Here is a 14,709-nt window from a genome sequence, read left to right as displayed (position 1 = left end):
AAGTGAACCATAGACTGTATATATCTATAAATAAATGGACATAGCTTGCCAGATAGCCTCTGTGTTCCAAGTAGGAAGACAGCATGGACTTCCAACTCCAATTCACTTTGTATTGAAAAACTGTTGCCCCTCTCTCTGTAATTACTGCTGTCAGGCTCTTCATTTTGGTCTTAAAATGTTATTAACCTGCTCTACACAATCCTGATGTTTTAATTTCGCTATTTTGTCAATAAATCACATGACTATAAAATTTGATTCTATAACTGCTAGCGTCGGTGAGCTTTATTTGACTGGAGCCAAACTCTACAGATGATGTCACACTCCTTTAGTCTATGAAGTGAACTTATTCTATTGTTAAAGAACAGAGCAAAAGGTATTCATTAATAATTTTAGGGGTGTCATATAGGGTACGTAAATTACTACTTTTGATATATTTTATAAAATGGAAACCAAATCTAAGATGTTAAAAGCATTGAAAAAAAACAACAACAAAAAAACTTACATTAACACTACCCATTTTAAAGACAATTAACAATATAAATAAATTAACTAAAATATAATACTAGGTCCAAGAACAGTAGTAGGGGAGTGATTATGTGCTCTGATGATGAATAAAGCAGACCAGAGCCAGTGATCCTGAAGAAATGTGGGAACAGACAAACATGAGCTATGTGTATGTCTGCTGCTGTGGTGGGCTTGTGGGCTGGTGGTGATTTCATACTGGACCTAGTGAAGCCCTCCAGCGCTCTGATTTACGACTGTGCTAAAGGTCTAGTCAGAAGAGCCACTTTGGAGGATGATATATGCCATGATGTATGCCCAGCTCTACACTGGCAGCGCTTTGCTTACTCACCCGCGCACAAACCAGCCACACATACACAATGAGGCTATAGCCCGCGGCTCATGAAAACGATAGCATATGGATTTTGCAATAGTAAGACTACAGCTGCACAGGTAAAGTAAACAGCGACATCAAACAAAAGTGTGTGAGCACGGTGTTCATTCAGAGCTGTCTGTGGCACTGAGAAAGCCAATGACTAATGGAAACCGGATGGATAGAAAAAACAGGACAGACTCTACTACGTTGTATACAGAAGGCGATATGACAAAAAATATTTCTTTCATGAATTGATCAATCATGATTTCCAGTTAGATTTCATTTGTATCTATTTTATCAAAATTGTATTATGTATTTATGTATATGTCCTATGTGTGTATTCATTATGTATTAGTTTGCTGAACACAATACAAATTAGCCAGTGAGCTTTTACTGACTGGCTGTAGATCACTCAATTTCAAAGGTGCTGTACCTAGATTAAAAACATGAAAAACAGATCCAGTCCAAACTTATTCCTTACGTACCTTATGCATCCCATCATCCATGCGTTCTATACATCCTAATAATTCACCTCTCCCACAGCTCCCAAAGACCACAGCAAAGTTTTGCTATGACGGTAAAGCAACAACTAGTATGCTAATGTACACTTCCTGACAATCCGATAATAAAATGCTTTGTAATTAGAGGCAGATAGCACCCAGTTGAGATATTCTGACCTCAAAGGCTGCTTATACAATATATCTGTACTGGGGCTTGCTCTAATACATGGGGGAAAAATCAGGTAGGTCCTTTAAAAGATGCTGATCACTTTAGACAATTAGAGATGACTGAATCTCAATCTTGATTAATTACAAAATCCTAGCTTGTAGCTTTATAACAAGTTTCACTGGTGAACTTCACTATGTCACTATACAAAGTTACCATCAATTGTGCATCATGTTCATTTTCAGACCTTGTGCCGCCAACTCTACAGGCTGACACAAAATACTACATGAAGATAGATGCACTTAGTAGTGAATCTGTCAACATTTGAAAACGCAGGGAGACATGTTGAAAGGTGAGTGCAAATATACTGTGTGAGCTTTAAAGAAAGGTCATATTACAGTAAACAGTACTCCTTTGCACATGTGAGTGTATGACTGAAGCTAATGGCCTCATAATAAAGTATGTTGTCATGCATCATCCAAAGCGCAGTACAATAAGTTGAGCACATTTAGAGCACAGTTAAGGTGTGTCCATTGGGTATTCTGCCCGACTGCACTAATGCACTGTTACTAACTTCCCCTGAGAGACTGTAGATGGATTTCTAAATGTGCAGCTGATATCTCCTATGCTAATTATTTGGGAATAATCGCGAACAATGGACTTTTAAAATAATCATAATAGTATTTTGATAATAATGGACTGGAATATACAGACATGCAAAAAGATGTTTCATCACAAAGACTATAAAATATACATAAATAATTAATTATACATAATTATACATCAGACGTTTTTAGTCACCATAGTACAACCTTTATTTGGTTAAGGCCACAATATGTAAGTTTTTAGCCAACATTAGACTGCTGTTTCCATGGAAATGTCATTGCTTTGGCTATAATGTGCCAAAGTATGCTATAAAACTCATCTATTCCCATTTAGAATGTTCCAAAGTAGGGTTTTAACTTTCTATTTTAAATCATGCTCTAAATAGTACTGTGCCTTTAAAAACCAATAGAAACTAGAAAAGCACTCAGAGAGCGCAGACCTCCGCCAAGGACTACCCCCATTTTTTTATATAAATTGCGATAAAATCAGTCTTCTGGATCAGATCCGGATCAGCCTTTGGAATATGAAACAGGATCCCATTGTCCATCCCTGAGTCAAATTTCATGGGGTTTGGTCAATAATTAACCGAGATATTGAGAAACAAAATTTTTGGCCCCATTTACCACAATGTTAACTAAAATTTCAAAGTGATCCAGAATCCAGGATTTCTTCCGGATCACCCCCAAAATGAAATCAGTTCTTCCTTTTCACATTTCCAACAAATCCTGAAAATTTCATCAAAATCGGTCCATAACTTTTTGAGTTATGTTGCTAACAGACAAACAAACAAACAAACAAACGCTGGCAAAAACATAACCTCCTTGGCGGAGGTAATAATTGTTTGCTTGTTTGACTAGTTGACAAATTAAAAAAATAAACATAAAAATCACTGATGAACTCAAAAATGTTTTCAACTATTTTTTTTTTACCTTTCCACATCCTAGCAGAAGGAGCTGGATGCAATGGGGCATTGTCAGCTCTGGTTGCTACAGGACTTCCTCAGAGCTCACCCTCACGCTGCTTAATGGATGATTATAGATCTCACATTTTATTTCCTGGCAGAAGAATCAGGATCAAGATTGTCCAGAGGAGCAAAACAGCACTTTCACTCACTGCAATCCTCTTCATAGTTTTATTATCAGTCCTTAATGCTTTTCCTTTCCATATGTAATTATAGCCAGTGATTACGCCTGCTACAATAACAGCTATCGACTTATTCTTCAACAAATGGGAAACTTTTATTCAGTTTTTTTTTCATTTGACCTTTTGACCTTTGAGCTTTCAATGTCAGTGGCAACAAATAGTTTATATTTTCAGTAATAATATATCCCACTTCAGTATTTTAAACTGTGACACGCCTATCACTAATGCTATAATAAAGGTAAAAATCAGGTACAGGCCCCTTTTGAGCAAAATTTTGTCTTGCCCCAGTACAGATATATTGTACACACAGCTTTTGAGGTCAAAATAAGTCAACTGTGTATTGTCTGCATCTAATTTACAAAACATTTAGAGATGTTTAAGTATGCTGCTGTTGTTACCATATACTGTGAAAAAAGTAAAACTTATTATAAACTTATTGTGGTGAGAATTAGGATGAATTAATAAGGTAAGTAAGGAAAAAAACTGCAAATAGTTGAAATAGTACATTTAAAATGAAGTAATTCTGATTCTAATTTTTTAGGTTTTTAAGACCATAAACCAACTATAGAGCAAAGTGTTGTTTACAGTTTATCTTAAAAATAGTGCTTGTTCACGTAGCCTACCATTTTGAATTGTGTTCTGCATTAGCGCTCCATAAAATGATCGTGGATGTAACTTGGTGCCACAATCATGCCATTACGGGATTGATTTCACAGACGCTAAACCCATTTCTCTGCCTTACAACCATTTCTTGTATAAACAAATAAAAAAGCCAAGATGTATCACTCACATTAGAGGGGCAGAACAACAAAGTAATCTAATGAAGTGGGCGAGACTATTCATACTTGGTAGTGCATCTTCTGAAGGGCGAGTGTGTGCCAGCTCGTGGTCGGCAGGGATCCAACCACAAAAGGAGATAATCAAATGAGCAGGGCCATCAGCTAAACACTCAGCTTTATGCAACCACACACAATGAGGATGTATGTCAGCTTTTACACAAGCTTTGTACCATGTTCCATTTAAACATTATATAGGTTAGACAGATCAACAACAAACAGTAGCCAGGTACAACATTTGAACAGAGAGTAAACGATACTTCAGACTATAGACTACAGGATGTCCTTTTCTTCTGTACACAAGGACTTTAAGTACATCAAGTGCTTAAGGATACCTGTTTGACCGGTTTACAGAAGCAGCATGAGTGGTCCCTTTATAGTACAAACATTTCATTTAGTGACATATAAATATAAATATGGTTTAATTAAGACCAATTTGTGGTGGCAATCTTTCTACAGCACCATTTCAGGACACGTACAACTCGGCAAAACAAAATTCAACAAATTCATTACCAGTTTCAATACCAATTTCTTTTCAGTACCCTACCAGTAGTAGTATCCAAACTTGGAACAGAAGTAGCAGGTGGGCACCATGTAAACACAGTTCTGCATTTTTAATTAGATATTCTGCATATTCAATGTATCCTAGTTTTTCCATGTATTTGAGCAAAATTTATCTTATATTATAGCATAATCAGCACATTTGATTTTCCAATAATCAGAGAATTTACCGTCGCTGCAAAACTCCACTCTGGTTTCTGAGAGTTGTGAAAAGTGCTTCTAAAGACATTGCTGTGAATAATTAGGATGCTCAGAATACATATGGTAAATGAAGAAAAACGTTGGACCACATTTAAAATGAACTAGTTTTGTTTTTCACACTTTTAGGTATAGGACCTTAACTTAAGAGTAACTTTTAACTGTTCATAAAGGGAATGTGAATGTAGTGCTTTCATAATGAAATACTGTTGTCAAAAATGTCTGTTCCTTTAAAGCTGTGATAGATCAGAGCATATCATGTACAATATAAGGCTGTGCAATTAAATGAATTTTTAATGCGATTTCGATTCGTGTGTCAAACGATCTCCAAACTTATAATCGAGTTGAAACAATTAAAGCTTAACGGTATTTATTTTGGGATATTTTTAATATAAATAAGTATATTATGTTTTTTTTTTTTTATATATAGAGAGATTTTAGAACAGTTAGATATATACCTTTTATATCTTTTATATATACATTTAATAGTTTATACATTGCAAAACTGCTCTAAGGTACATATTTGTAGTCTTTATGTTCAATTTGAAAGTGTTGCGTAATAACAATGTGTTGTTTTGAGAGAGAGAAATGTTGAATAAATGTGTCATGCAACAAAAAAAAAAAATCATTTGAGTAATCGTGATTTCAATATTGACCAAAATAATCATGATAATGATTTTTTCCCGTAATCGAGCAGGCCTAGTACGGTATATAGATTATTGCATCGTATCATGAGTCATGTCTTTTGGTATGGCATTGAATAGTGATTCCCAGTCCTATAGCTCACAGAGTTCTCTCTTTCTCTCTCATATGGTTTGCTTCTGCCCAATACAAAAATGAAATGTTGTCTGGACATTTCCAACCTCAATGTCAAGTTTGCCTTTTTAATACATCTGTCGAGTGATCAAATAATCATTTAATATCACCATGAGTGTCCGCACGCGTGTGAGGAGATTAACCCGGTGTCCCACAAAACACAGTCAGCACTTAACGCCTACGTAACTGGATGAGAGTCTGTGCGGCCGCTTCCAATCGCAGTGCAGGGATTAAAGTTGTTTTCAATTGTGCAATTAATCATCTTTCAATTCTGAGCTGGTCTGCCAAAAAGCTCTACAGCTGAATAAACAATCCGCAAGTCAGGCATGCCAGGCAACATCAGACATCTCTCATGAGGGGTTAGTCATATGCGTAAATATCAATGTAGTATTAGAGGATATGATTTTGCAATGCAGACAGGATGCTAGCTAGGGCTGAATGATTTGGAACAAAAAGTGCCATCCATGTTTCAATAATAGGATTCTTTTAAACGTTTACATTTTAAACGTGTCCAGGAACCAGTGTTGTCACTATACTCAAACTCGAATTCAGTACTAAGGAACAGACTTGATACTCAATACTAACACTGATATTAGAAGATAATAAAAGCACTCTTTCTCCATAGAATATACTGTGATTTTCACCATTAAATCATTTTATTATCATGTAGTCTTATATCTGTGTAATTTCACAGTCCTCCAGGTAGGTTCCATAGTGGTTCATGGGCGCATTCAAGTCTGTGTGGACTTATACTTGCTATTCAAGAATGGTTCGTCTTTGTCATGTGAATGTGACTTTTTTAGTATCGATACCTGCTCAAATGAGTATCGATATTGGTTTTGGTATTCTTTAGTATCTGACCTTCAATACTTAACAGCCATATTATGAACTAACAAATTCATAAAAGAATAAAAGCATGCTCATAGTTTTTTATGCAGAATAATAACAGGATGTTAGGTTGTTGGTGGAGAAAATGACGGTACTTGAGAAAAATGCAGTCTTACAGTTTCAATTCATCTTGCAGTCCTAATGCTAAATGCTTTTTTTTTTTTTTTTTATTTACTTGGATGGATTCTGGTCCATGTCTCACACACAATGGAGACGGGGAGAAGTCCACCTGACAAATGAGGACCTGGGCGTGTGGTCTTTGAATTGCAAATGTGCCCAAAACAGATGCCAAGAAAGTTGGGCCACACACAAGCAGCTTTCTCTGGTGTTGACATTCCAACTGCCACCTGTTCTTCTTTTCATCCAATGGGTAATGAAGTACAGACAAAACTGTAACAAACTTGAACTAAACACTTTAAACTATAAGAAGAAATTCCACAAGATTAGGTATTTTGTTGATACAGATAAATTCAAGGGATGAAATGCATGCCAAGAATCAATTTTTCTTCACACCAATGTTGATATTGTGATCAGACAAAGATGGCTCCACAAAGCTAAATAATTCAGAGGCTTTCCCATGCAGTCATCTTTTCATGTTTGTCTATATACAGTGTAAAGTTGCAAATGCAGCAGCAATGCCAACACTGATCATTTCAGATATTGGAAAATCTGACTTAGCAACAGCCTATGCAGCAAAATTACACCAAGAATCATATAAAATACAGATGGTCATATAGAAGCCAATTGCTCCAAGAATGAGATTTGATATAGAATGTGATTACTATATACAGTACCGGTACAGTCTGCATCAAATTATAAAGGGCCACATTGTCAGAGAATCAGGAAGGGTGCAGTTAGCATGCAAGCACACTCTTCTCAGGCCTCTGAAAGTTGTGAAAAACTCTCATAAACTCATCACAGTAAATAATTAGGATCTTGGGAACGCATGAGGTAAGTGAGGAATTCCTTTGGACCACTGCAAACTACTTATAATTTACATGTTACCAAACACAGCATTTCCTAAAAATATATTTAAATAAAATATGAGCTAAAAGAGTTGTAACAGTGATCGCAACAACAGCATATCAAGGTTAAGTCAACGTGAAGAGTATTCATTACCAGGATGTGTGTGAACAAGTGATCAAATGTTTTAATACCATTAGATGTGTCACTGTGTTAAAGTGTCAGCTGTGTTTCCATAGCTTGTGTCAGTTAACTCGTGTCTCACAAAAGTGTATCATGTATCAGGTTTACAATGTGCGTAGCTCTGTATGGCTTAATTTAGCTGTTATGCTTGAGACCATAAAGGTTAACGTACATCTAACTGCAGTGACAAGCGGGTATGCCGGGCTGAGGTCACAAAACATAGACAACCCCAGGGTTAACATTACCAGTTTTAAATAACAACACATGGCAATGAAACAGTAGCAGCTGAGAGTCTTGAAAAGTGGACATTGAATAAAATAAATGCCAGTTTTTATTGTGTTGATGGAACACACTTTTTTACACTGTTTACACTGTTAAATATTGACACTAAAATAGTCAACTTTAATCAATCTAAAATGAGTTTGTCTCAGTTCAATTAAAATGTTAGGTTTTTTTTTGTTGTTTTTTTAACCTGACGACAAGCTATGTTGCATGAATGAAGCCAAGTTTGGATAGTGCTTGGAATATATTTTAAAGCTAAATTGCAACAAGCAAGAAAAGTTATATTCAAAAAAATAAAAATACAACAACTAAAAATAATAATTAAATAATAATTAAATAATAATAAAAAAAATATATATGTATTTAAAATATGTTACAATTTATAAATGTATTTGCTAAGTAGAAGTGGAATTGGTAGATATAATAATAATAATATCCATGTGTGCTTTACCTGACACGGTTGCTACAAAACTTGGCGAACTGTGGCTGGTTAAGATATATGAGCCGTGCATCTTCTTGGTCAGCCAGAGATGTCTTTTCTGATGTGGTGTCTGCGGTCTTCTCGTATCCTGCAACACAAAGAAGAAAGGTGATTCTATGAGAGCAGCCCCCTGAGTCCAAACACAAGTCAGATGAAAAGTATTGTGAAGTGAGTTGGATCATGTGCGGATGTCCTTGAAAATATGTTGACAATACAGCATAAGATTGCAGATGGCAGTGTGCATATAAAACAAAGACAGAATATATTCTCTATGATAGATCTCCTTGAGCTCTGATCTTACGTTGCTCTAGTCTAAATATACTGAGATTAAAGGCCATGTAGTCAATATTGTTTGGGTTTGAACTGTTAGCTTCACCACCTATTGTCCTATCTCATTCAAAAGTTGCACCATGACAAAGAAACAGCTGTCGGCAAAAGGCACAGACAATTGTTTCTAAAGCACTCTCATTCAACAATATTAACACTAGCGCTGGGTATCATTCAGAAGTTGCAGATACGATACATACCTCGATACATAGGCCAGGATACGATACATATCTCGATACAGTGCATTCGATACCATATATTTAAAATCAATTTGATACGGTTCAATAGACTAAATCACGGTTGTGATACTAAAAGTCTTTGTTAAACCACTTCTTGTGCAAAGTTAATATGAAACACAAACATTTTAATCATTAAAACTGAAAATGTCAAATGTGCCGCATAAAAGAGTTTCCTTCCTCTAAACAAGCAACAAAACTGTAGCGCTGTAACAAAATAATTTAGTAAAATATACCAAAAAACACTTTTAGTGATATATCAATACAGCAGCTCACGATATTGATACTTTATCATGACATTAAATGATATGATATATCCATATTTCGATATTTTTGCACACCCCTAGTTAACACATAGACAACAAGAAGGATCACACTTAGGATTTCTTATTGGATAAGAACTATAAGGTAACAACTATTTCCACTTCCACATGGTTCTCATCCAACAACATTCCCAACTGGACAACATGGCACGTCACACCAAGTTGTTACCTTATAGTTCACATCCAATGAAAAGCCTATTAAAAGGTCTCAGGCGGTACAGTCTCTTATTTTATTACAAATAACAGCTTTTACAACCCACTGTGAGAGGGCATGTATTTTCTAAATTAGAAGAAATATAAGTCAGTCAGATACATGGGCTTTAGGTTGAGGAGCTCAAATGTGAGTAAAATGTTGTATAAATCATTCAAACATTATTATTATTATTATTATGGTATCTGGTCACAGTAAACCATCAAAAGCATTTCTTGAGTTAATAAGTAGACATAATCCTGGAAAGAATACACATATTATCTATTGTTAAGTACTTTTACAACAAACTTCCTTCATTTCACTCACACTTATTTTGACAAAGGTCACAAAGTTTAGTAACCATTAGAAGTTTAGAGCCAAAATGATTGAAGACAGCATTTGTTCATTCATGCATCCTTCACTGTCCACTTCCTCCAATTGTCCAACAGTCACAGGCAGAGCACTTGGCAAAGCTACAAAGAGTAATCAGCTAACCAAAAGGAAATAATGACCGAGGAATGTATTTGATAGCTTATCTAGAAAGTGGATGTAGTTTTTTTCTTTTGTCCAGCAAAAACTGTAGATGTAAATCCCTAACTCTAATCCTAAATGTTTAACTAGGTGTTTTATTTTTATAGCTTGTATTTATTACTTTTTCTATCAAAATGATAGCCAGATATTAAAATAGTCTCCTTCTGGAATAGTTTCAGAATGTTCCTCATATATCAAAGACCACACGATAACATTATAGAAACTAGGATTATTTTATGCTGAAAATGCATCTAATGATCTACAGTATAAAAAAAGTACTAACAAAAAAAGATATAACAATAGCCAACACTCTTGGTACGATATTATCACGATATGCATCTCACAGTATGATATTTATTGCGATATTTTGGAGAGGCTAATATAGAGTATTTTAAAAGCCAAAAAGTGTCCTGACAATTATTTCCGTCATAATCCCAAGAATTCAAGTAAAAAAAATATCTCTTCATGTTGTTTGCACTGAAATGAATCATGGGATATGTAGTTTCCGTTGTTCATAAGCTGTTGCTACTATAAAACCATGCATTTAAGCAAAGAAACATGTAATTCGATATATTGTGACAGCCCACGATATTATTGCGAGACTTTTGACGGTTGATTTCGGTTATTGTTACATTCCTAGTTTTTTCCCTGTGCGGTCTCAAGTATCAAACCTTTTAGTATCAAAATTGAGTTTGAAATGTTAGTATCATCACAACATTATTTAGAATTAAGAGCTATGGTTACAGTGACTAAACACATATTACGTACGTACATACTTTATAGTTATATTGTGTAACTTTCCTGGTCAAATGCTTTTGCTTTGTCAGGAGCGTTTCATGGTATGGTATTAAAACTTCTATCTTCATGGAGACCAAACCAGACCAAATTACCAGTCAGATCTGCGGAAAGGCAATCCTCTTCAGCCAGAAAACCCGTTTTTTTATGCATTTTTGAGGTATAAAGCCACCTGTAACTTAATAAATATACGGTAGAGTAGCAATAACATCCATAGAAACAAGCAGGCGACGGACCCCCACCAAAAAGTTACACAGTGCACCTCTAAAGAGTAAAAATACTCCACTAAAAAGGTTCATAATCCACTGTCCAGTCTACAGCCTAATTTATATGCCTGGATTTGTATCCTTAAGAGTGGTGCAAGACGTGGCTTAAATCTCTAAGTCAACAGGATCACAGGCATCTCCGGTTGCATGCGTGCATTTCCATGAGCGCATAGAGAGAGGGGTCTAGTCCTAACATGAGGTGGTAACTGCTGCCAGGTTATCAGGTAAGGTCAGATGGGTTGACAACTGCACAAGCCCAGCGTCTAAAATAGCCCAAACTTTGAGGGGGGTATCCTTAGAAGTTTCCAGGTCAAGGCATCAACAACAACAACATGAGTGAGCTACAAAAGAGTGCAACCCAAACCCTAGCGGATATGGCCCGGTAATAGGCCTTAGATAGATCCTCTGCGGGCCATATTTCCTGCTTGTCAAGAGGAAACAAAGTAGAGACAAGCCTGGCACTGTTCTCAAAGTCACACTCTGTAACTTTCTCCTCTCTTTCGGTGCTTTATTCTCACCTTACGCTTAACACATTCTCACTGATGTTACACAAAACTTCCACGTTTAAATTACACCTCTCTTGTTATTTTAATGATCCACTTTGGGTCGGGGGGTCAGGTTTCAGAGAAGCGTAAGCCAAACATTCCTCCTTCCATTCCCTCCCGTCGTTTACTCACAAGCAGAAGCAGGGCAGTCCCCTTCAGCATGCGCCTGCCTTGGGGCTAAAAATAACCGGCCAGCCCCTGGTACTTTGGTCACAGGGAGAACGACGGGAGGACTGGCTCTCCCGGGCAGCTTATGCAAGAGCGCAGCCAGGCACACGTCACATCAGCATAGGTGGTTTATGGGATTAGCGTGGAGGTGAGGATGTGCAGGGTTAGAGGCAATGGGGAGGATAAAGATGCGTGGTGACTCTTTAAGTGGGCATACTAAGTAGCAAGGAGGTAGTTCGTATTCATTTTAGTAGGGGCCCATATTGCTCTCTTTTCTGACACATGGAGCTGTGTTTTGCTTCATTAACACATGTTTAAACACACAAACCCTGCATATTTAGGCTGTGTTTTTAAACTCCATACACCGCTAGAATTATTTAGATGATTTCAGCTCTGGAATTGCAAATCTCTACTGAAATCACAAGGTGGAAAACAAAATTTTGAGTTTAGGAGATGTAGACAGATTAATAATAAAGGATTATTCAAAAATGTCTGAATGAAACAAAACACAACTCCAACTGTCAACAATGTTTTTGAGGTAACAACATTTTAACATGGCTTTAAAATAAACTTTTGCGTACTATAGGACCTTTAAGAGGAAGTAATAACTAGCAAACTTGGCATTAATTTTAATAGTGTAGAGAAAAATCTGAAAGTTGCGCAAAAGTGATGCTGACGAGTAGCTAATTTATGGAACCATCTGTAACAATGGTAAACAATACTAGATTAAGATAACCCAAACCTTTTAATCAAAGTATTACAAAACAAGTAATAATCCATTTCCCCGACCCTAAAAAGTAGTCCAATTTATTTTCTTTCATTTTGTTTTCATTATCATCTTGCACATCCCCCAATAAAAAGTTAACAAAATTGAAATCATCAAATCATCAGATAACTGCAATGTATATTTATTCGAAAATCACAAAAAAGCATTCCTATCATAATATAACAGTTTAATTTTGTGTGTGTCTTATCCAGTCAGAAAGCAGAATTAGCCCCTCACTTTTCATTGCCAGAACTTAAGACATAAAACGTTTTCAATAAACCTCTTAACGATATGATGTGTTCTCAGTATATGACAGCTAACTGCATCCCAGATTTTCTTGTGATTATAACTGCTATTTTTAAACCAGTTTGGACTGCATGATATGGCTATTACTTTTCAATAATCCAGCATTACATAGCTTTAATAACCCTAAAATCCAACTGCAATATAATGTTACATGTAGAAATTTGTTAAGGTTATTGCTTAAAAGTTGCACTGTGCAACTTTTCTAGTGGTGCTCGTCTTCATAGAGATGTTCCATAGAGATGTTCCACAGTATGGCACTGAACATATCCATCTACATAATAACAAGTAGGTGACACGACCAGGCCAGGCTACAGGTCAGAGCTGTGGAGAGGCATGTCCACTCACTGTACAAACACTGATAATTAAAGATATAAAAGATAGATAACTTTAATGCAATACCTTTGGACAACATTTTGGACAAAGCAATGACATCTCCATCAGATTAGCAGGACCCTCCACCAGCAAAGCTACACATTGGACCTTTAACTTGCAGGAAGAGTAGGGATGGACAATTGTGATAAAATGTAATGGGATAGTCATTAGATTTGCGATATATGTTTAAAAAAAAAAAAAAAAGTGAGTGCCCAAAGACTTCAGGAGCATTAAGATTTGAAAGAAGACTGAAATATGAACTCATACAAGAATTCAATGAATTTCACGTCTGTTAAAAAAAAAATATATATATAAACCAATATGGATTTTGTTATTTGCAGACGACATTATAGTATCTACACAACTGCAGCTTTTGCCATTTGATCATGGCGCCAACTTTAATTGCAATGTCAATTTGATAGCAATAAACTGTGCAACCCTAAAGTAACAGCGCACAGCTCAGTGCATCTTTGCTCAAATCAGGAAGCACATCTTAAAGTGGAAAGATCTCTCCGCTGAAACGCCCATAGCTAACAGGTTTGTGATTGCACCGAAGAGGAGGAGACCCGGGAGAGAGGTTAGCGTAAGAGCTGCGAGGTGGTGAAGGCAGGGTCAGAGGGACTGTGTATACGATGACAAATGAGAAGGCGGAGTGGTGCAGTGAGGTGATCCAGAGCCGGGCCACACCACAGACTAGACCTGATTGATGTCGTGTGTGTGAGCAGTGAGTGAGCACTCGCAGCAGGAGCCCCGGCCGCCTCAGACCAGGTGCTACTGCAATGCACCAGTTGCAGCTGCTCAACTTTGTGTTCCCCCTCTTCCACCGGCTCTCTCCAATTCATCATGAGCGCTTTGAGAAAAGGGTACAAGGCAATGGTGTGAGGAAAGTGGAGGGAATTGAACTATTAAAATGCACTTTATTATTCTTCGTTCGTTCTTTATTCTTCAACGTTCTTTTTTTTTGTTTAGTTTTTTGTATGCACTTGCACTTGCACACGTCATGTCAAAACAAAAATACGGAACTAACTGGACTTCACTTGCAGTAATTTCAATGTATAGCGATTATTTAACTCATAACTGAATTCAGAATTATTAAAAAATGTATTATAGTATAGTGAAAGAAGCTATAGATGTTATTTATAGACAGTATTTGTAATGTTATTTTGACATATTTGTTTAAAAGCTAGTCAATCAGAAGGGTTTGAGTTGCAGAATAAGCATATATCAGTCTTCGCAGAACATAATTTATTGGAATTTTGATTATGACATTTTTGTAATTCAATAGAGTAATAATTGAAATCACTTTAATAAATTTGATTAACTGCACAGCCCTAAATTAAACCAGGACTAGAACAGGACTAAACCAAGTGTACAAGAGCAATAA

General features: G+C 36.3%; 1 protein-coding gene across 3 annotated transcripts in view; it reads right to left on the bottom strand.

The window, feature by feature from the left end:
* The window catches only part of atp8a1 (ATPase phospholipid transporting 8A1), a 107,678-nt gene that overhangs the window by 77,944 nt on the left and 15,025 nt on the right, over positions 1-14,709 (bottom strand). For all 3 annotated transcript variants that reach the window (XM_020923351.2, XM_055159196.1, XM_055159197.1), the window contains exon 2: positions 8,471-8,588. In XM_020923351.2, coding sequence (XP_020779010.1) covers positions 8,471-8,588 — 118 coding nt within the window. The remainder of the gene's footprint in view (positions 1-8,470; positions 8,589-14,709) is intronic.

The sequence above is a fragment of the Boleophthalmus pectinirostris genome, unplaced genomic scaffold (assembly GCF_026225935.1).
Source record: "Boleophthalmus pectinirostris isolate CB_2022bp ecotype Guang Dong unplaced genomic scaffold, ASM2622593v1 HiC_scaffold_23, whole genome shotgun sequence".
In the NCBI taxonomy this organism is placed as follows: Eukaryota; Metazoa; Chordata; class Actinopteri; order Gobiiformes; family Gobiidae; genus Boleophthalmus; species Boleophthalmus pectinirostris.
Note: the sequence above shows the minus strand (reverse complement) of the source record. Positions and strands in the feature narration are given on the sequence as shown.